Source organism: Anguilla anguilla, chromosome 12, assembly GCF_013347855.1.
Source record: "Anguilla anguilla isolate fAngAng1 chromosome 12, fAngAng1.pri, whole genome shotgun sequence".
Classification (NCBI taxonomy): domain Eukaryota; kingdom Metazoa; phylum Chordata; class Actinopteri; order Anguilliformes; family Anguillidae; genus Anguilla; species Anguilla anguilla.
In genome coordinates, this window is record NC_049212.1 from 11,341,339 (window position 1) to 11,363,546 (window position 22,208).

At 41.9% G+C, this 22,208-nt stretch overlaps 1 protein-coding gene across 3 annotated transcripts; it reads right to left on the reverse strand.

The window, feature by feature from the left end:
- Positions 1 to 430: 430 nt before the first annotated feature.
- Positions 431 to 8,530, reverse strand: zgc:112083 (uncharacterized protein LOC550461 homolog). 3 transcript variants are annotated; one of them, XM_035386460.1, is made up of 10 exons: positions 8,400 to 8,530; positions 7,147 to 7,377; positions 5,814 to 6,040; positions 5,444 to 5,555; positions 4,824 to 4,976; positions 4,430 to 4,504; positions 3,709 to 3,829; positions 3,046 to 3,184; positions 2,458 to 2,582; positions 431 to 1,279 (listed from the first exon to the last, which is right to left on the reverse strand). In XM_035386460.1, the coding sequence occupies exons 2-10, from the start codon at positions 7,295 to 7,297 to the stop codon at positions 832 to 834; spliced, it is 1,551 nt and encodes a 516-aa protein (XP_035242351.1). In that variant the 5' UTR covers positions 7,298 to 7,377; positions 8,400 to 8,530; the 3' UTR covers positions 431 to 831. The 3 variants fall into 3 exon arrangements, with proteins under 3 accessions (XP_035242351.1, XP_035242352.1, XP_035242353.1); XM_035386461.1 differs by having other exon boundaries at positions 8,374 to 8,406; XM_035386462.1 differs by lacking the exon at positions 8,400 to 8,530 and adding an exon at positions 8,039 to 8,296.
- Positions 8,531 to 22,208: the final 13,678 nt, after the last annotated feature.

Here is a 22,208-nt window from a genome sequence, read left to right on the forward strand (position 1 = left end):
TTAGCAAATTGGCGATTTATATGTTGTTAGCCTATTTGATTATTAGCATTTATGATATTATGCATGAAGAATAAACTGTCAAATTTGTTTTTTGAAAAACAGGTTTGACCTCCCTACAATCTGTTTATTGTTAGCTTTTCATACAGACATACTGTTTATTCTAAATACATTTATATTGCAACAATGTGTTGACTAGAATGCCGAGCCGTAACTAAAACATAACTTACTCTGATACTCTGACAGTCTAAAATCTCGCAAATATTTCATTAGGACAATGGGCTGGCAACCTTTGTCAGCTCCTGTCTAATAAGCGCCATCTAGCGAACAATGCGAATATTTCCAGTTTGAAGGCTAATGTGTCTTTTGACCCTTGGCCGCGCGAAAAGTTATTTGAATGCCAGGAAATGGTCCGGCGCTCCTGGTGTTAACTGATGTTCTGAGGGCTTTAAATTAGCACGCGACTGTGTGAAAAAACTTGCCGGACTTACACCTCCAGTAGGAGTTCCCTGGACACGTGCAAAGTTCGAAATGCTGCAGTTAGCGGTTAATTCTGCAGGTGACAATAACTGCCACACTTTGACAAAGTCACAGGAACACTGAAAAACAAGCAGCTAGGCTAACATTGGGCTCAGCAGGTCACACACCACATCCATCCCTGCAACACTAGTGAGCACACTGCTAGGCTAACACTGGGCTCAGCGGGTCACACCACATGCATCCCTGGAACGCTAGTGAGCACACTGCTAGGCTAACATTGGCTCAGCGGGTCACACCACATGCATCCCTGGAACGCTAGTGAGCACACTGCTAGGCTAACACTGGCTCAGCGGGTCACACCACATCCATCCCCAGGCCCCTGGCCACCTCAGTAAGGACCCGGACGGCTCCCGACGGGGCCCCTGGCAGCTCTGAGTCCTGCGAAGGGTCTCCGTCCCCCCCGAGCCCAGTGACTGTGCTCAGGTCGCAGTACGCGGACGAGCTGTCATTCTTGGGGTCCGGCGAAGCGCCGGCGAGCTCGGAGGAAGCAGGGCCGGAGGAGCAGGAGGATGAGGAGGAGGAGGAGGAAGAGGACGAGGAGCAGGGGGAGGGGGCGGCGTTCTGGCCGTTCCCTGGAGACGGAGCGAGGCGTTTGACCTGGCTGCCCGGGGCGGAGCTCGAACCCAGGGCCTTGCGCGGGGTGCGCTTCTTGGCCATGTTCTTCATGATCTCCTCGGTCACTTCCACCGTCTCGTACCGCACCATGTTCAGCCGCAGATACCCGTCCTCATCCTCTTTGTACCTGCGGGGGGAACACGGCACAACCAGCGGTTCAGAACACACCGCTTGGATGCTAGGAGCTCATCCTGATCTGGATGTAGTAAAAGGCACACTTACCCATTCACACACTGATACCTGGGGCACACTTACCCATTCACACACTGATACCTGGGGCACACTACCCATTCACACACTGATACCTGGGGCACACTACCCATTCACACACTGATACCTGGGGCACACTTACCCATTCACACACTGATACCTGGGGCACACTACCCATTCACACACTGATACCTGGGGCAAACTAACAGCGAAACGCAAGGTATCAACATTTAACCTACTATTGTTTGTACCCCCGTTTTCATTAACACACCCATACAGACTGTCAAAAGCAAGGGCACGTAAAAACAAATAGTACTTTTAGCAGGAAATATTAGCGCTTGACAAGTGGATGGGTACATAAGCTGACAAGGATTACCTCATTCATTTTGGAAAAAGGTATAATTTTATAAAATAGCCCTAAAAACATCTATTCAATAACCCTGCATTATGGAATACAGTTATGCATAACTGATTATGTTATGAGAAAATATATTATAAAATCAGATATTTTGGTATTAAACCGAAGCAAATCCACTCAATTTTCCACCAAACTTACAGCAAAGATGGATACACGCCGTCACTCATTAAAACACTGTTTTAAAGCACATCAGTGTTTTAAAAGACAATGCTAAGGTGGTGTGATATGCCAAATCAATCATTATCAAATATTTCTTGAGTGCAGTAACAATTGTCTCTGATGAGGCATGCATCAGCTTTCTTCTCATCTTTTTTTCTTCCTTTTGTAGGTGCGAACCTCCAAACCTCAGAGGCCACATGAAATGCATCAAAGAAAAAAATAAATAATCACAGCTCATCTTCTACACATTCACCCAATTAGCAGCAAGGCAGCTTCCATTTCACCATATGATGCATTTCTGTCTACCAGTAGGAAGCTCCGTAATGGGGCTTCTGACCGATAAACGCAGTGGAGAGGGCTAGCGGGGGCTAACAGGCCTAGCGCTGGCTAGCGGGGGCTAACAGGCCTAGCGCTGGCTAGCGGGGGCTAACAGGTCTAGCGCTGGCTAGCGGGGGCTAACAGGCCTAGCGCTGGCTAGCGGGGGCTAACGAGGTGGGCATCGCTCACGGCGCTCACACCTGAAGCGGGAGTGTCCGGAGGGCCATTTGAGGTGGTGCTTCTTCCGCAGGTGGAGCGTGAGCGTGTAGCACCAGGAGAACGTTTTGTCACAGAGGTGGCACTTGTATTTGGACACCATGTCACCCTTCAGAAGAAAACAGTGCCAATGTCAGTGATGTGCAAGCAAATGGATATGAAGGGGAGCTAGGGTTGTGCTGATTGACGATAGAACAAGGGATCGGCGATCTCTACTGACTATAAAAAATAAAAACAAATTCTTGGGAGTTTCAAGACTAGGCTTGACACGGTGTTAGATACTATCTAGTCTGTAGGTAATCAGAGCACTAATTTATTCAGGAAAATGGCGAGCACTGTTGGGCTGAACGGCCTGATCTCGTCATTATGTTATGCTATGTTAAAAACCCTGAAGCCTCTATAATTACAGCATAATAACAGCATATAATAAAAAGCACAAATATGACTGACTAGGCAAGGTAAGTATAACTGATAATATATTTTAAACAGCAGGCTGGCACTGGTGTTTGTTTTGTGAGAGTGCTGGGTGTAATGTGTAATGGCGTTGTGTGTGGCGCCCCCTGCAGGCTGACCTCGTGCACCCTCTTGTAGTGCTGGTTCATGGTGTGGGCCATGCGGGAGGAGTAGTCGCAGCCCTCCACGGTGCACTGGAAGGCGGCGCCCTCGTTATGGGTCTCCATGTGCTTCCGCAGGTCATGCTGGTTCTTAAAGCTGCAAAAGAAGTATCAATTTCAGCAAACGCGTGAAGGAAATGACATTTGGTGTAGAAAAACGAAAAATAACAAGAAAGTAAGTAGATTTTCACATCGTGCTGAAGAAGTCTACAAGCTGCAGCTGATGAGTACTGAGTTTTAAGCACTCTTGAGTTTTCTACTCTCAGGAAGAAACTGGAATTATACACACTGTACTGGAACTGTGGATGTAATAGTTAAGCCACAGTGGATTATCTGGTTTTGAACAGACCTGGGTCAAATACGTATTTGTTTTGGATTCAAATACTTTTCTACACTTGACTGATCTTGTCCTGCATATTGGAACCAATGAAATACTCACAAAAAGTGCAAAGCCCACCTTCTGGTCACATTGGCAGGCTCAATTACACCAGGAAAGCTTAATAGAGCACAGAAAAGCATTTGAATCCAAAACGAATTCATATTTGACGCAGGTCTGGTTTAGAGCAGTCTGAGTTTGTGTCATCTGGGTTTGGGGAACCGAGGCTGGTCTCAGGCAGTGACCTGCTCTCGCAGAAGTCACAGGGGAAGGGGCGCTCGTCGCAGTGCCGGAACTTGATGTGCGTCTTCAGGGAGGCCAGGGAAGTGCAGGTCATGTCACACAGCGGGCACTTGATGTGGTTCACTGGAACACACAGAATAAAGGCATGCAGGCAGTTTCCCTCAACAGACAGCTGCTTATCCACTGAACATTCCTATTAATTGAACTAATTCAAATGAGTGTCACCCATTATGAGTTTACTCCATTATGTCTTCAACAGAGGTGTGGGTGGGGTTGAGGACAAAGGAGGTATGAGTGGAGTTTACAAACACAAGTCTACAAGGGCCACAAAATACTACATAGCATGTCTTTATAGATGAATATAAAACATGAATCAGTTTTATTCGAAAATTCACTGCATTTGTTGATTTAAATAAATATAGGTAATTGGACAATGTTCCTGCATGCATTTGTTCGGGCATAACATTTTATTGGAACAGAAGCAATTACAGCTATCCAACCTGAGTAAACTGCATATGAGTGTGATCTTTGCCGTGAACATTCTCCAAGTGTCAGTGTAGAGAACAAAGGGTATGTGTATCCACAGTTCTACATAGGCCACCGGCCAAAGCAGGTGCTAATGTCAAGCCCTGGTTGTGTTAAATTAATATTTGCAACAAAAATCCTCTGGGTTTGTTTTTTTTTTTTCCTCAGAAGAGAGGAACACAACCGTGCCGTACTCACCGTGCTGCCGGACGTGGCCTCTCAGTAGCCTCTCGTTGGCAAAGTGCTTGTCGCAGTGCTCGCACACAAAGGATTCTGCACAAACCATAACATATTTCCCATCACATGCTGATGCTGTAGCTTGTGCTGCATAAAACATATAGTTAAAAACGTTTCTGTTTTGAAAAGCCCTAGGCTAGGTAATGATTATCAGTTTTCTTATGTTGGAAAAATACACATGCCTGTTTGCAAATTTATAGCTTAGAACTTGAAACTGTGTTTCTGTACATAAAAGCTAGGATTAAAAAAAAAAAAAAAATTTTACCACTCAGTTAGAAAAAAACAGCAAAAGTGAGTACTAGATGTAAAATAAGAAAGCTGTCCTTTCACGTCTAGTGGCGAGAGCTGCACTGACCCTCGGGCTCCGCCTGCCGGTGGATGTGGTCGAAGAACTTGGTGTTGCTGGAGAACATGCAGCCGCAGGTGGGGCAGGCCACCAGCCTCTCCTGCGTGTGAGTGCGCAGGTGTTCCCGCAGCCGGTATTTGATCTTGAAGAAGGCGTCGCAGCCTGGTGGAGAAAGAGGGCATGGCACAGTGAGAACAGGCTGCTCCGTACTGTGGCCAACCTTGGCCTACTTCTCCAAAAATGCCGAAAACTGATCTTATTGACGCTGTGCAAGTATCCGACAGCCACTTCTTTCTCTTTGAAATTATTATTTAAGATAGCATTAATGGTGGTAACAGACTTGGCTTCTTAAATGTGAAGCAGCTCATGGACCTGGCTCATAAGTAACTAAGTAAGTTGCTACATAACTAAGTAACTAAGTAACTCACTCAGTCACATTTAGAGGGCTGAAGATTCTCCACAAGGGGGAGCTAGTGCTATGTAACAGTAGCGCCTTCCTATCAATGACACTGTGTCCTTGTTAAAATTTATGATGAAATCTAGTCAGAAGCATACGCAGAGCTACCATAAAGTAACATAGAGAAGAGTTTGAAGAATCTGGTAGATTTCATCCTTGTTTATGTGCTCACCTTTCCAGCTGCAGAAGAGCGCGTGCTGCTGGTCCGGGAGCGGCTGCATCTCGGTGCAGTGGGCATGCATGTCCACGTGGCGATAAAACCACTCGGGGTTATTGAATGTGCTCTGAAAAACAGAGGAGAGTTCGGTTTCACAACGCACATCAATACACAGTACTACATACAGCACAGACGAACCTTATTTCAACCCACCGCCATGAACATCTGCACCAGTGATAAATGCCCTGTTGCTGGTGTGTGATAATTCTGCAGCATTTATATATAAACCTCCTGAACACTACAGGTGAAACCAGCACATTTCCTCAGGGCCCACAGTAATCAGCGGGAAATGCAGTGAAAGCACACGCACGCGGGCCCCACTCACATCGCAGTGCTCCCACTGGCACACAAACTTCTCGGACAGCTCGGGCACCAGGTTGTTGCTGTGGAGGTCCTGGGTGCAGCTGGGCAGCTCGGGGTGCGACCGCAGCAGCTGTGCCCCGATGAACTTGAGCTTGCTGTGGAAGATGTGGAAGAGCGCGTGCACCACCAGCTCGCTGGGGCTCCCCATGGCCAGGAACTCGCAGCCCTCCCACAGGCACGCGTAGTCATCTGGGTCACACACGCATTCGATTTGGGGTTAAAATACTTTTCTGCACTCTGCTGACCTTGCCTGGTGTGACTGAGTCATGCCAAGAGCACCAGAAGGCAGGGTTTGCACTTTTTCTACAGTATTTAATAGGTTCCAATAAACCGGACAAGCTCAGTAAAGCATAGAAAAGTATTTGAATCCAAAACCAATATTTATTTGACCCAGGTCTGATAAGGACTATGTCTGTCACACAGAGCTCAGAAGCACATCTACACTCCTTCTCTTCATCCCTCTCTTTCTTCCTCCCTTATCTGGAATGGCTAATTGCAGCTGTGGGCCCAACAAAACACTAGAACGTTTTACACCACTTTCAGATGGGGCAAGCAAGCATGAGCTGTCTGAAATCCATTGCCATAAAAACAGTACTGCATCATGCAAGGGCATTCAATATATACAAACTGTATATAAACTAAACTAGTATATTATGAAATAAAACCTATATACTTTACTGACAGTACTATGACAAACTTAATAATGCTACACTGAACAATTGCCAAAAACAAGTTGGTTCAAAGGATGCTGATTTTTGTGAGATGCTGTCCAGATTTAAAAAAAAAAAAAAAGTTCCAAAAGATAAGTTACCAGTGTATATGACACCCTCATGGTTTTACAAACATTTAAAGAGTACTACAGGGAGATCTCTTTCTGCCTCAACATCCAAAACTACCGGTACATACTACATCACATAAACCACGTCTCGAAAACATTCCCAGACACCTTCGTTCATGGTCTGACATTACCTGCTACGTCAAGTGACAAAGATTCATTCTACTAACGGGAAAGATATTAGAGCAATTTATGGAATATCCTGGGTAGGAACATTCTCAATGGCATCTCTAAGAAGATGGTCCAGAACCAGGTGACCCTGATAATTAACATTGACAAGAGGTTTCTTGCTTTCTCTGTTGTTCAGAGTTGCTCTAACCTGTTCAGCTGGATGTTTAGTGCAGGCTACTCAAAAGCAGACAAGGCACTGGCATTAAATGCTGCAGTCATCACCGCGGGCATGGCCCCACTGGCAGTGAAGATCGTGTGCCGTTTGAATGCCATTATGGCTTCAACCCACCCAGCTCCTCCATCGCGTCCCCGTCGCCGATGTGGTCCTTCAAGTGCAGGGACATGTGGTCGCACAACTCCTCCATAGTCCTCCCCTTGAATGTGCAGGACGCCCATTCACATGCCACCACAAGATCAGACAAGTTTTTCTTCTTTGCCATGGCGACTGGGACCAGAGGTAGAATGTCACCGTCGTAGTTACCTGCACCCTCAGGGACTTTTCAGACAGTCAACCCAATACCTGTCAATAAATACATTTAAACATCAACCAAAACTGCACAACTAAAATGCGCGGCAAAATAGTAATGTAAGGCAATCAAAAATACATTACATTATAAAAACATAAGAGATGTTGTAATATACGGAGACAACTACAGGAAGTGTTAAACCGGCCGGGCATTTCCTGGAAGATTTGTGCCTGTCCCTAAGCCATGAATAAACCCCTTGTGACAACATACAACCACCACATTTGAAGCAATATTTAAATCTACATTTAACATTGTCCGTACAATTTTAAAAATGCTGCATTTTGATTGAAAGGAACATGTCCACATGTTATATGCAATTTGGCTTAAATTATGACCCGATTGCTGGTTGCTTGGATAAAACAAGCTCAGCCCTCCAGCAAGCTATAAACAAACCGTCGAGGGCAAGACTGCTCCACTGCAAATCATTTGGTAGGCTATCTAGCTACACCTTTAAAATGAATTTACTTGGCTGTCCATAAGCACGCAGGTGAACGTCAAACAGTGAAACGTAACACGCAAACTAGCTACAAATATACAATGTCAACTATGTGAGGTTACCGTGACTACACCTGCTTACATAAAGCCGTTGACCTAAACACGTACAGACCGTTATTTCGATAACAGAACGCCAAAAGCATTCAGTTTGCAAGCTACCATAGACAATTTCAGTCGTTTTCTCTTCTTGCCCTTTTAGCTATTTGAGTTAGGAAGCCATCATATAGCAGCAAAGAGCCAGTCAGCTAACGCTAGTAACTGACCACTGAGCCACGGACAAACGTTTCTCTAGCTAACTAACGTTAGCTAAGTTACATCGAAGTCTGGCGTTTAATTTGAAACGAAGGGTTTGTAGTTTTACGCCAATGCCCTTTTAACACATTACGATTTCTGTTTAGGGCAAAATATACTGGCTTCGGTAACCACATGTGTTGCGCAAATGCAGCTAGCGAGCATTTACAACATAATTTCGCTAAATATAGCTATCGTAATACCGTTAGGCAAAACAATTCATACTCACACAGTCCTGTGTTCATAGACCACTGAACTGTATAGACATATGCTTACGTACTCTTCCTTTTCCTGTTATTTTCGTTCACTTCCTGTTTTGTCATAGAGCACATTTAGCGCGTAAATATTAGAATGCTGTCCATCAACATAATTCTGTGCTGTCATTAACTTTTTACCTTTTTTTTTTTTGCCGAAAACTGAAACAAACTGGTTTGACTTCACTCATTCAAATCATATTACTTTTGCGCTGGTGCAGTATGATTTTTCAGCTAGACCGCCTTTGATTACACTGCAAACGCAACCAAAAAACACGAACACATACAATAAATTACAGAATGTTTCACTAGGTGTTTCCAGAATGATTCCGGAGCTAAGAGGAATGTAGGAGTATAACAGCAAGTAGCAAAGAGGTAGCAGAAAAAGTCTGTCTCACCACAGGTATATCAATCACCTTCCTTGCTCAACTGTTGTCATTCAGGCCATGTTTTAAAACTGAGACCCTAACAACACCCAGTCTCCTAACGTGCAAAAATGCTTATTGCATCCTCCGGCAACCTTCGGTGAGGGGTGTAGGGTACTGCACTGTTATGACATTACTTGTCACAGTAGCAACAGCAGAGCTGTTTAAATTAATTAATTATTTTTCATATTAAAATGAATCAAGAACGATCTGATGAGCAGCATCGGACAGGAGAGACTGAATGGACTTGCTATAGGCTACTTTCAGTCAATATTTTTGAAATCTTTGAAATTAACTGGAATATTCTCTCCTACAGTGACCTGTACAATATCAGAAGGGTCAGCCAGCAAGCTAGTCTTCACAGGAGCCTGAGGCTTGTAAGCATTGTCTCACTGTACTTCCTACAGGGTTTGGATTTGATAATTGTAGGACTGCCAGCAGGCTTCATTTTTCATCATGATGAGGTCTTCATTACTTCCTCTATGTTCATTAGTAATGGCTGAGAAAAAGCTAGAACAAGGCAGACAATAACCTATGTGACACACCTTTCATATAAAACTATACAGGCCAAAAGAACAAAAATACATTTCAGTTGGAAAAAATAATAATAAAAAGGAAATGGTATTAATTTAAACCTTTGCCAAACCATTATCATCAGATTTTATAATTGAATTCTGTACTTTCTGAATCAAATCACTGGATGGAGTAATTAAAATACGTTTGCAAACAGAACTTAAAGGTCATCAAGATCATCTTAATTTACTTTACAATTTTCAGATGGGGAAAAGAACTATGAGATACTGATACTGTACCAGCAGCCCTGGTTGCTCTGTTTGGAAGTATCAAATCTGAACACCAGGTAGCGCTGTAGAACAGTATAAATAGATTTACAAAGCAGGAACACCACAGAGTTGCCAGAATGGGTACCAAATAGGAATGGGAAGAGAACGGCTTTGAAAAATTTGTATAGCAGCCACTCAATTGAGAGAATTAGAAAAATATTTTTGGGGGTAAAATCAAAAGCACCTAGCAACACTGGCTTCTCACAGGCTAGTTTTTTTTCTTCTTCTTACCACTCCAGTATAAGAAAAAGTGCACAATTGAACACAGAGCTGAGGTCTAGGGGGAGAGGTTAGGGGGTCACAGTGTGTTTGGGAAATTAATTTTGCCCCATGTGGCTTGACTGCTATGTGGTGGGGGCCCTTATAGGTTGCACTAGATGGACAGTTGAAGGAATTACCCAATTCTGATAATATTTTTGATTTTTTTTCTCCCTTGTGTGTCTGTAGTCCATTCCGCAATGGTACAGAGATCTTTAGGCGCATTAAACTCAGCAGATACAAAAGAATGGTCAATTCAATGTTTCTTCTGAACCATGATCAAAGACGAAGAAGAAGAACTGGTGAACACATTATAATGAATACACAAATAACAGTACACTTCAGACTGTTTCCTTCTTCATTGCTTTGTCTTCCTCCTCTTGTCAGTCTATACCATGATTTTGTTTTTTTTGCTCCTGTATTGTTCCTCTGCATGGTATGTCTGCACCTTGTCAACGTACTTCAAATGTCCAAATATATACCCTTCATGTGTTTCTGCATACCGTGCATATTGTTTTTTTTTTTAAAATCCAGTCTTGTTTGAAATCCATAAATAAACTGTTTTCTTGTCTAAACACATTTGCACTTGCTGTAAACAAAATGTATTCATTGTTTTGTGCTCAAAAGGGAAAAATTAATCAATATTGCATTGTCCTTTGTCCATGAAATTAAGCTGTAAGCGCTGGGCCCAGGGACAATCACACTGTAAACGCTGAGGGGCCCAGGGGCCCTCACACTGTAAGCGCTGAGGGGCCCAGGGGCCCTCACACTGTAAGCGCCGAGGGGCCCAGGAACAATCACACTGTAAACGCTGAGGGGCCCAGGTGCCCTCACATTTTAAGGCCCAGGGGCCCTAGTGGCCAGCTTACGTTTTAAACACCAAGGAGTCTGGGGGCCCTCACACTGTGAGCGCCGAGGGGTCTGGGGGGCAATAGTGATCAGCTCACTTTTTAAACACCAAGGGGTCTGGGGGGCCCTAGTGGTGGGCTCACATTTTAAACACCAAGGGGCCCCTGGACCCTTACATTGTAAGCGCTGAGGAGCCTGGGGGGCCCTAGTGGTTAGCTCACGCTATAAGCACCCAGGGGCCTAGTGGTCAGCTTGCGCCGTGCGCACTGAGGGCCCTGGCATTCAACTTCCTTCGAAATTCTTGGGCCACGCACCGCGCGCAGCCTGAGGCTTGGAGGCCCCCTGGCATGACCATAGTAACCCCATAAAAGGTAGTCTGAAGCCATTCATGGCTGCAGTCACTCAAGGAATATTTATTTGAGGTGTTGGCGTGCTCCCTATTACTAGTCTTTAACAGCAGCCGTGATCATTTTGTCCAGGTCATCTCACTGCTTAGCCAGAGCTAACTTGATATCAAACAAGATTGTGCCACCAAGCTCTTGCACCAGTTTCTTTACATTTCTTTTTAACCGGGGATTTTTCATTGTCTCTAGCGTGCCCAGTTTTAAACTGTGGTGGTAGTTTTGTCAACATACACTGCCTGGGCAAAAAAAAGTCACACACTCTAATATTTCGTTGGACCGCCTTAGCTTTGATTACAGCGCGCATTCGTCGTGGCATCGTTTCGACAACCTTATGTAACGTCACATCATTTATTTCCATCCAGAATTGCATTAATTTTTGGCCAAGATCTTGTATTGACGGCGGGAGAGACAAATCACTTCGTAAAGTCTTCTCCAGCACATCCCAAAGACTTTCAATGGGGTTAAGGTCAGGACTCTGGTGGCCAATTCATGTGTGAAAATGATTCCTCATGCTCCCAGAACCACTCTTTCACAATCTGAGCCCGATGAATCTTGGCATTGTTGTCCTGGAATATGCACGTGCCGCCAGGGAAGAAAAAATCCATTGATGGGATAACCTGGTCATTCAGAACATTCAGGTACTCAGCTGACTGAGCAATTGACGCAACCCCAGATCATAACACTGCCTCCAGAGGCTTGTACAGTGGGCACTGTCCAAAAAAATACAAACGGCGACTTTTTTTTTTGGCCAGGCAGTGTATCTTCACTGAATGTTTAGGTCTGTGTATAGATATAAAAAACAGAACCGCATGCAGAGCACAAAATCTAAAGCTGCATCCCTGCCAGTGGGTAACTTGGCAGCGATGTTTTGGTTTCATACACAACTGAAACGAAAAGGCATATTCAACCAAATAGAAAAAAATGCATAAATCCCCTTTTCATAACTGTAATAACTATGTAACTGTCATCCTATCTTTCAGTAATCTACCTCATAATATTACTTTCCTGTTAGTGTAACTGCAAAGTTCCACAGGTAAAGTAGCAATAGGGGATTACTGGTTTATTCACAAATTTGTATTTTTATTTGGCTACTGTCTGATTATTACTATTTCCAGTCCAGATTCTTGTCTGCATACATCATTTTCTCTCCATACTTATATTTCTCCCTCTGTCTTGCATTACATTTAGAAGTTTCCTGGTTGATTCACTTAAGTGTATACTGGATTCCAAAATGCTATTGTCCATGATTGTTGAAGCAGGGAGTTGGCCGCTGTCACAGAGAAACACCATGTTCTTAAAAGATCAAGCTCATTGCAGAGATGCAAGGAATATGATGAATCAATGCCTGCTTTTGTGTTCCGCTGACTCATAATGGTAACTAACCTACCACACTCCACACCAATTTCTCACCTGGGATTCGCGGGCTGCTTTGAGATCCTGTTACAAGACGTGAGTGAGCATGAAAGGTGTGAAAGGAGAGCTTTGTGTTGAGCCAGACCCTTAGTTTCCCCTTCAACTTGGTTTCATTTCATGGTTAACAGCACCTTGTTCCCCACACCCTTAGATATTATTTAACTCTCTACTCCTGTTGTCTCTGAAGGATCATAATAGAAGCTGGAATGCGTGCTCTTGGCTTGGCTTCATTGTTAAAGTAGATGTTGTTGCTTGGTCATTGGGCCACTGTGCCCTCCCTTGGGTTATATGAACTTAAAGGTAACCTAAAGGTCACAGGTTCGATTCCCCAGGGGGACACTGTCATTGTACCCTTGATCAAGGTACTTAACCTGCATTGCTGCAGTATACATCCAACTGTATAAATGGATATTATGTAAATGCTATGTAAAAAGTTGTGCAAGTCACTCTGGATAAGGGAGTCTGCTAAATGCTTGTAATGTAAATGTAGTGTAAATGGTTATCTTGTGTCCCACAAAAACTCCTGGTACTTGCCTGGTACTTACTGCAAAGAAAAGTGCATAGGGGTTTTTGTTAGTGCTTATCAAAACCTTTTTAAACATATGTGGGTGTTTGATTCAACGGACTGCGATGATCACAATTTAAGTTCCAATCCTCAAAACCACACCCATACTTGCCTCAGTCTCTTGCTACTCCTTAGACTTAGCCTATGACAACAGTGTACTTAGAAAACAGACTCAGTTCACCATGTTTAATGATCCCTCAGCTTTCAATACTGTATCCTCCAGTTATTTACTAAAATCATTCACAAGTCCAAGATATGAGGCTTAATTTACTCTACATTACATTCAATTTTTACTCGTTTATCTTTCGGCTTTGTGAACAGCTGAGTATTGACTTTCAAAATAAAATATCTCCTATAAAAGAACGTCTACAACCTTGAGCATTGATGTAACAGTAAATGACAAATGACTAGGCTGATTTAACGAGGATTATCGTAACGATTTGCTCTTCATTCATTTTCTTTATCATATATTGTTTCCAGACCCACCACCGCCACGTATATTACTGTCAAATTTGCCCAGTGACATTCCCCCAGAGTGTAGCACTGGTGTGCAGACAGAGGCCATAGCAACAATACAGACTGCGCCACTGAGAGTCTCTGGGGGATGTCATTACTAAGAACACGTAGGTGCATTTCCACTGACCCCCTCTCACCGTGGCTCAACTCCACCTTTGGGAAAGCAGACCGTCTGGATCAGAAAAACAGTGCTGCTTATTAGCCAATGCCAGCAAGTTGACCCAGTTATCTAGGTGAGCAAAACTGGATGACACGCTTTCTTAAATGTTCATTGTAACATCAAAGTCCACCTGCCATAAAGACATTTATTCACAATAAATTTTACAAGTCAGTGGATGCAAGAGGTATTGCAGATGGCAAGCACTTTATAGGTAACAGTCAAGTTATTAATGTTTAGACAGAGTGGCCAGTTCAAAATGATTTATAGGGCCTTTGTAAAATTTGAAGATATACGGCAGAATACCTTCTTGAAGAGATTAAGAGTAAGAGATGGGTATGAATGCTAGGACAAAGAAAAATTTTAAATTGCTATTTCACCACCATTTGCTCAAAGGTTCTAAAAAGGGGGACAAATGATACCTGACTGAGTTTGTCATCAGAGGTGACCGATGTGAGACTAACTTCTTGTTGTCAGCACAGATTAGTCATGGACATAGGGTCCCAGTACAGAAAGTAGATGACTAGTGGTCTTCAGTAGATTTTGAAAGTAATTCTTTATTGAATAATTGATTTATATTTTGATATATTGATTTAATACACCATTAAAATGCTGACATTGGAAATTGATATACATTGGGGTGGGAAAGCTTTCAAAGGTTTACAAGTCATAATCATGCGTAGGTAAGGCAGTAAATCTATTGTGTTAGGCTCTTCAGTAAAGCGTGCTGCACCGAGAATATTGGTCATTAACTAAGGTTATACCTCCCAGAATGTACAGTGTATTGGGCTGGATATGTCATAGCAAAAATGCACTCATCTTCAGCGTATACTTGCTGTACCTGTAGAATAAGCCAAGAGCACTTCTATTTTTACAAACTCTCCTTGTTTCCAGGACATTGCTCTACTTTCCTTGGAACACACAGGGCATGGATAAGTGTCACAAATAGCCTTTGCATTGTAAAAATCACCTATAGTTTTTACTCAAAACCAATGATAGTTCAGAGGTTTTGACCAGCCTGGCTGAGCTTGTAAATTCACGTGAGTGAAATTGAGTTGCTGAGTATTTAAATCAGTCTGTCGAAATGAGTGGATTAAATAACACACAGAAAAGAAGGGCGAAGACTGCATGTGGACGGCGTGTGGACAGTGGACGGGAACTAGACTGAACAGAGGTTCATAAAACAGCCTGGCTAATGTATTTCCCCAGCAGAATCCATGAAAACCAGTTTCACAACCCTTAAGCTTAAACGAGGAACTGCACACAGGCTGGGTTCTCACATCAGTTAATTTCCTTTGTTTGACTACAGTAAACAAGGTCTCGCCAATGAAACTTCACAATACCCGTCGTCTTTTCGCGTGTGTTTTCAGGATGCTGTAGTAAAGTGAGCGGGGCTCATATTTCAGTAAGCCACGATTCATGAATAGTCCTCATCTGCTGGCTCACAATGCCTAAGACTTCATAGATGCAATAAAGTGATAAACTTCATTGTACTGAAGCATGTTACTTGTTTTAAACCTTTGAAACCGCTTTACAGTAATCTGTCAGAATGACTGGTTACCATTACTGGATATTTTTCCACACTATCTTTATAACGGGGTCCATTATAATGAATTGTAGATCCATAATTGAAACAGAAATACTTTAAACCCTATTGATATATTTAATTATTCATAATTTGGCACCTCTTGGTTCAGTGACGTTTCAGTAATGTTTTAACGTTATAGTATATAATGTAATGTCATACCAAAAGCTCACTTTTACATGGAAATTTACTAGAGCTACAAAACAATTTACTGACCTCCCTTTCACTTTCCCACCTATTGTATGATAGACAGGCATATTGCTACATGGCAAATGGGTGTGCTGTTAAAACTAAACACTCAAGTACCTTCAACCCAGCTGCCCCTCCCCAGCCCTCTACCATTACACAGAAATAACACACCTTTCTTTGTAACCAGTGCCCGACTGTCACTCACTTTTGGATTGTAATATGATCATGTTCGTTCAGAACTAAGATGCTGGTTCAATGCTTACCTGATGCTAATTATATCAACCACAATATTCAAATTCAAACACAGTCACAGAATATTTGAATTTGGTTTACATTTTGTTTGCTATTCTTATATTCTGTTGTTTTATGCCACTACAATTAGATTCAGGTTTAAATAAGCAGTACAAAATGGACACAGGGACAGATGCAGAACCACCGTTTGTAGCATACTTAGAAATGTAATTAGGCTAGGTTAATCTAGGTTAAATTGAATTGTTTCAAGGAAAAACGACAACTGAAGACCTCTGTGTTGACCCACTCATATAAGGTAATGGAAAAATTATAGCCTTATCCCTGAGATCAAAAAGGGCGAGATTTGGTTTCACATCACGAGTACAATAGAAGGCAGGACATTTCTTGAGAAAAGCTATTCAGAGCTAATAACAGATTGTCATACCAGTTCTGAAGTTATTTTTTTGGTTTTAATTTTTATCATTATAATTTTGGACCAAATCAAGTTCCACCTCTCAAATCAGATACTTTTAAAGGGTTGTTTAGAACTGCATGTGTAAAAGTGGGTGCCTCGGCTCCCACGGAATTTATGTTATGTTAAAAATGAAACATTATGATAAAAGTAATAAATCATACTATGAATAAATTTTTTTTTTGTAAGATTTACAAGTTTTACAGTCAGTTCAATAGTTCAATGATTCTTTTTTCCCTTAAAAACACGTGTACAAGGTCTTACACACTGCATATGTCATTTTGGGGTGCCAGAGAAATTGAAATTGTTTACTTATTGTTATTTTGGGCCTGAAAAGTTTTGGAACCACTGATTTAGAAGACTATGACCTATACAAGTAAACCAGTCAAATGCTGTGCTTGTTTAGAAAAACCATTTCTAAACTTATAAAACTTATGGTTCCACACTGGATGTTTTTTTTTTTTTTTTTTTTAGATCACTCTGCAGAGGAGGGTATTTGCATAGTCGACACAAAGGACAGTTCTTGTCATTCTGGCAGTTCTTGTCACATAGTGTTACAGACAAAACCACACATACGTTTATCACTTCCAGATTGGACTACCGCATTGCTTTGTATTCAGGAATTAATTAGTAGGTTTTTATCTTGATTATAAGTTGTCCAAAATTCAGCAGCTAGGCATTTAAGAAGAAGTAAAAACAGATCACACACACCTCCAGTCTTAGCCTCGATACACTGGCTTCCCACAGTATTTCAAATTGATTTCAAGATACCCCTTAAAGCTCCACGTCGCCTTGCCCTTGTCTACATAGTCAAACTTTGAACACCCTACAGGCCAGAGAAGCAGCTCAGATCAGCTGATAAGGGTCTACTTAATGTTCCATCAGCAAGGTGAAAAACAAAAAGAGATCGAGCTTTCATTGTACGGGCTCCTGCGCTATGTTAACACTTTACCTGCGGTCATTAGACATGCGCCAACACTAAAAAAGTTAAAATCTCTTTTCAAGACACATGATTTTAGACCTGGTTTGAATGAATTTTATTGTTTTCTTTTAATATATTGTCTTTTTAAATGCTATATATTGTACTTTTATCCTTTTGCCTTGCCTTTATTTGTACCGTCCACTGTATTTTCTGCTTCTGTAAAAGTGCTTTGAATGAACTGCATCAGAAGTGCTATACAGTTGAAGTCACTATTATTATAAGGAACAATGTTATATAGTTCTGTAATAGCAACATATGACAACATGGCATGAAGACTGCTGTGGTCTCCTTCACACTTATATTTTAGATGTTCTTCCCCTTTTATTATATGGACCGAAAGAAAGCTGCAAAGGAAAAGTGTGGTTTGATCTTAGTCATTAGGTACTGTCTACAAAACTGGCACAATCTGTTGAGCCTGTTCATGGAGCTACATTATCTGGATTGACATACATATAACACTGTGGTAACCAGGAACACCTGCAGTTAATGCAATGATCGGTCGGGTCGTGTTGATTATGATGAGCAGCCAACAGTGGTATCTATGGTGATTAACCACTAGACGCGAGACAATATGCCAATGCCCTCTTTGTGAACATGACACTTTGAAGAACTGCCCTCTGCATTACCGGCAGTGCAATCCCACCAGTAATTATATAGCAAGTGTACATACTAAGACAATGCACAAACAGTGTGCTTCCTAACAACCACATGCATGTCCTGAAAGCCATAGCTTTCTCGTCAAGCTTCAAAGCTTTATTTCCACCCCAGATGCCTACATATTCTATGCTATAATAGTACGAATAGTAATTTAAATTACAAAATGTAGGTGTAGACAACATATTACTCACATACTGTACGCAGTTTAGCTTTTAAAGAAGCCATTCATAGTTTAATAAAAATGTGTGAAAAATTCTGATAATATGTATGAAGCAAACGAATGAAGCAATCCGTCTTCAACAAGTGTAAAAATAACAAGAGGCCAGTTAATTAGCAGTCAAAGCTGCTCTACTCAGCGAAGTGAAAAAGGGTGGGGTCTGACAGCCAAAGGGAAACGCACCGGCACATTACTCACCTACACGAAGGAACCCGCTTCATAGGCGATAGTGCAGAGACGGGACTCGACCAAGATGAGATGTTTGTCGAGAAGACAGCCACAAAGATGATAAAAGGAGGAAACTGTTGGTTTCACAAGACTTTCTCAGTTATATGTAAGTACCATTCCTGATTTAGTTATATATTTTTTGGAATTTTTCGGTTTAAAAAAAAAAATTTCATCTGCCACCTGTGTTGATCAAATCAAGGTGTCCAACAATTTGTACTGCAACAATAAATTTCAAGGAGCGGTCAAATTTACTCACTTACTTTGGAGTAAATAGTGACTGACTTTACAGTAATTAACTAAATGAAACTTCATATTTTTATTGTGTACAAGGAAGTTGGCTGCAAATTGAGAAAAAAAATGTTTAAAAAAAAAAACTGAATTCTTTTGAAAGATTAATTTCTGACAAATAATTTGCTGAAGGGGTTTAATGTATGAAAAAATAACAGGAATTTTAAATAAAAATGGGCATTATACAATAATTGAGAACCAAGCAAGCCAAGCTTAGTATAGCAAATGCAGTACAGTCTGTACGTATTTGGACAGTGACAAATTTTCTGTTTTTCTGTTGTTTTGGCTCTGTACTCCAGCACATTGCATTTGAAATATGAGTGAATATGAGGTTAAAGTGCAGATTGTTAACTTTAATTTGCGGGTATTTACATCCATATTAGGTGAATCATATACACAGTAAAGTGTCCAGTGTTAATTCAACTCTAACATTGTAAATATGAGTACAATAGGGACAATATGTACTCTGTAAGAGTTGATTTAACACAGAACATTTTACTGCGTAGGAACTGCATGCCTTTTAATATATAGTTCCCAATACTGGGGGACCAAAAGTAATTGGACAACTGGCTGCTCAGCTATTTCTTGGCCAGCTGTTTGTGGTTGCATCATTAGATCATGCACAAGAATGCTAACAAAAGGTCTAGAGTTGATTATAGGTGTGGCTTTTGCATTTGGGGATTGTGGCTCTTAATATAATGGACCACAGAAAAATGAATGTTAGTAAAGCAGGCCATCACGTCGTTCATAAGGAACAATGCACCGGTGAGCTCAGCAATAGCTAATAGCCCTCATCCAGGAAGAAGGCATAGATGTGTCAGATTAAAATAAAGACAAGACTACCTCAGCATAACCTCAGAAGGTTCACTGCATTACATTACAATACATTACATTACATTTATTTGGCAGATGCTTTTATCCAAAGCGACGTACAAAAAGTGTGTTTCATGGACATGGACAACTACAAAACACAGGTTCAATAAGATACAATACCTATTTTGTAAAGCTATTTCTAGCCAAGAACAGTTTAGTTCACACAGTGAACACTATTCTGACCTAACCTCTGCAAAGCCAACTAGGCAGAAGAATAAGCTACAGTATTAGGACAAATACAAATGACCAAAAAAGTGCTGGGATGGGGGAACATGTAACAAGTGTCATGAAAAGGGGGGGGGGGGGGGGGTGGATTTAGAGTGAAATATACAGAGTGGTGGCAGTTAGTCCACGTATAGTCTGAAGAGATGAGTCCACGGCGGAAGATGGGTAGTGAGGGAGAGGTTCGAAGAGGGACCGGGAGTTCGTTCCACCACTGGGGGCCTAGGGTGGAGAAACTCTGTGATCCCTTTGGTCGGGTGGGAGGGGGTACAAGGTGCCCTGCTGCAGAGCGGAGTGATTGAGCAGGCGTATCGGTTCGAATCATGTCCTGCAAGTAGATGGGGGCTGTCCTGTTGGCTGCAGTGTAGGCAAGGGTCAGGGCTTTGAACCGGATCCTGGCAAGGACCGGTAGCCAGTGGAGTGATCGTAGCAGAGGAGTGACGTGGGAGAATTTTGGAAGGTTGTAGATGAGTCGGGCAGCGGCATTCTGAATCATCTTTAGTGGCTGTATGGCAAAAGCTGGCAGACTTTCAAGGACAGAGTTGCAGTAATCAAGGCGGGAGGTCACCGTAGCCTGGACGAGCAGCTAGGTGGAGTGCGTCGTCAGGTATGCTCGAATCCTTCTGATGTTGTACAGAAGGAATCTGCAGGACCGTGATGTTGCCTTGATGTGCTCCTTGAGGTCCAGTTGGTCATCCAGGACCACCCCCAAGCTCTTAGCAGAGAGAGAGGCAGTCACTGTGGTGCCATCAACCGTGATTGAGAGCTCACGTAGTAAGGAGGTCTTGTATGGGAAAATAGCAGCTCAGTTTTGTTGAGGTTGAGCTTCAGGTGGTGGCTGGCCATCCAGGTGGAGATGTCAGCCAGGCAGGAAGATATCTTTTCATCAACCTGTGAGGCCGAGGGGGGGAAAGAGAAGAAGAGTTGTGTGTCATCTGCATAACAATGATAGGAGAAGCCATGTGAATTAATAACTGAACCAAGAGATTTGGTGTACATGGAGAACAGCAGAGGACCCAGTACAGATCCCTGCGGTACTCCTGTAACAAGGGGATGAGAAGCAGAGGCAGACCCTATCCAGGTGACCTGGTAGGACCTATCTGCAAGATAGGAAGCGAACCAAGACAGGGCAGTCCCAGCAATGCCCATCTCAGTCAAGGCTGCAATATGTAAACCACTGGTAAGACTCAAGAACAGAACAGCTAAGTTAGAGTTTTCTAAAAAAGTACATTAAAAACTAGAGTTCTGGAAGAAGCTCTTATGGACAGATGAGATGAGTATTAAGGTGTACCAAAGTAATGGAAAGAGTAATAGAAATGGCTTGGGCGTATGTAGCTGCCACTGGGACTGGCTCACTAGTCTTTATTGACAGTACGACTGCTGACGTGAACAACAAGATGAATTGTTGATGAAAATGTATAAGGAAATTAAAATGTGCAAGGTTCCATACGGATGTAAATACCCTCAAATTAGAGCTGACAGTCTGCACTTTAACCCCATATCCATTGCTTCATTTTAAATCAAATGTGCTGGAGTACAGAGCCAAAGCAAGAAAAAAATGTGTCACTGTCCAAATACTCAGAATACACTGTACCTCTTTATTAAAAAAACAAATATTATACTCATCTGTACTGGTCATTTTATTATTGTGAGCTTATGTCTAGCAAAAGTCACAGTTTATCTAGGTAACATTTCGAAGAGATATAAAGGAATCATTGTTGAGGAAATATCTTTAGGCAAAATATGCCCTATGTAAAATATATTTAAAGTTTCTGGCATACAAAAAGTGTTATGTCATAATATTTTATGTTGCACGACATAGGGTCATTACACTAGCATTTCTAGAAATCATGCAAATATTTGACTTGCTTTTTCACTGGCTTTCATATGCTTTTTGATATTTTGTGATTTCATATTTGTATTTGATGTTAACCTTTGTGTATGTGTGCACCGTAAAACAAATGGTCCTTGCATTTTTTTAGAAATAAGTTCAACTTTATTTCAAGTATAAAACCTTGAAAAGTGTGTATACATTTGTCAACATATGCAGTAAAAAGTGAATTGTAATAAAAAAAAACTAATAAAAACTTTATTTATAAATCTAACAATTTATTTATAAAGATGTAATAACAGTTATATATATTTTTCAATCAGCAATTAAAATTTAATTGTATTTAGACCTAAATCAAGTTTAAATTTTGAATTAATACATGGTAAATAGACTGCATTTATATAGCGCTTTTATCCAAAGCGCTTTACAATTGATGCCTCTCATTCGCCAGAGCAGTTAATAGTTAGGTGTCTTGCTCAAGGACACTTCGACACGCCCAGGCCGGGGTTTGAACCGGCAACCCTCCGACTGCCAGACAATCGCTCTTACCTCCTGAGCCATGTCACCCCTACATTGTCTC

Excerpts from the sequence above, each read along its gene's own strand:
- zgc:112083 (XM_035386460.1), bottom strand. The coding sequence starts at position 7,297 with ATGGCAAAGAAGAAAAACTTGTCTGATCTTGTGGTGGCATGTGAATGG. Across the intron at positions 5,556-5,813 it reads GCCAGTGGGAGCACTGCGAT|AGCACATTCAATAACCCCGA; the intron begins GTGAGTGGGGCC and ends TCTGTTTTTCAG. Across the intron at positions 4,505-4,823 it reads CCGGCAGGCGGAGCCCGAGG|AATCCTTTGTGTGCGAGCAC; the intron begins GTCAGTGCAGCT and ends TGGTTTGTGCAG.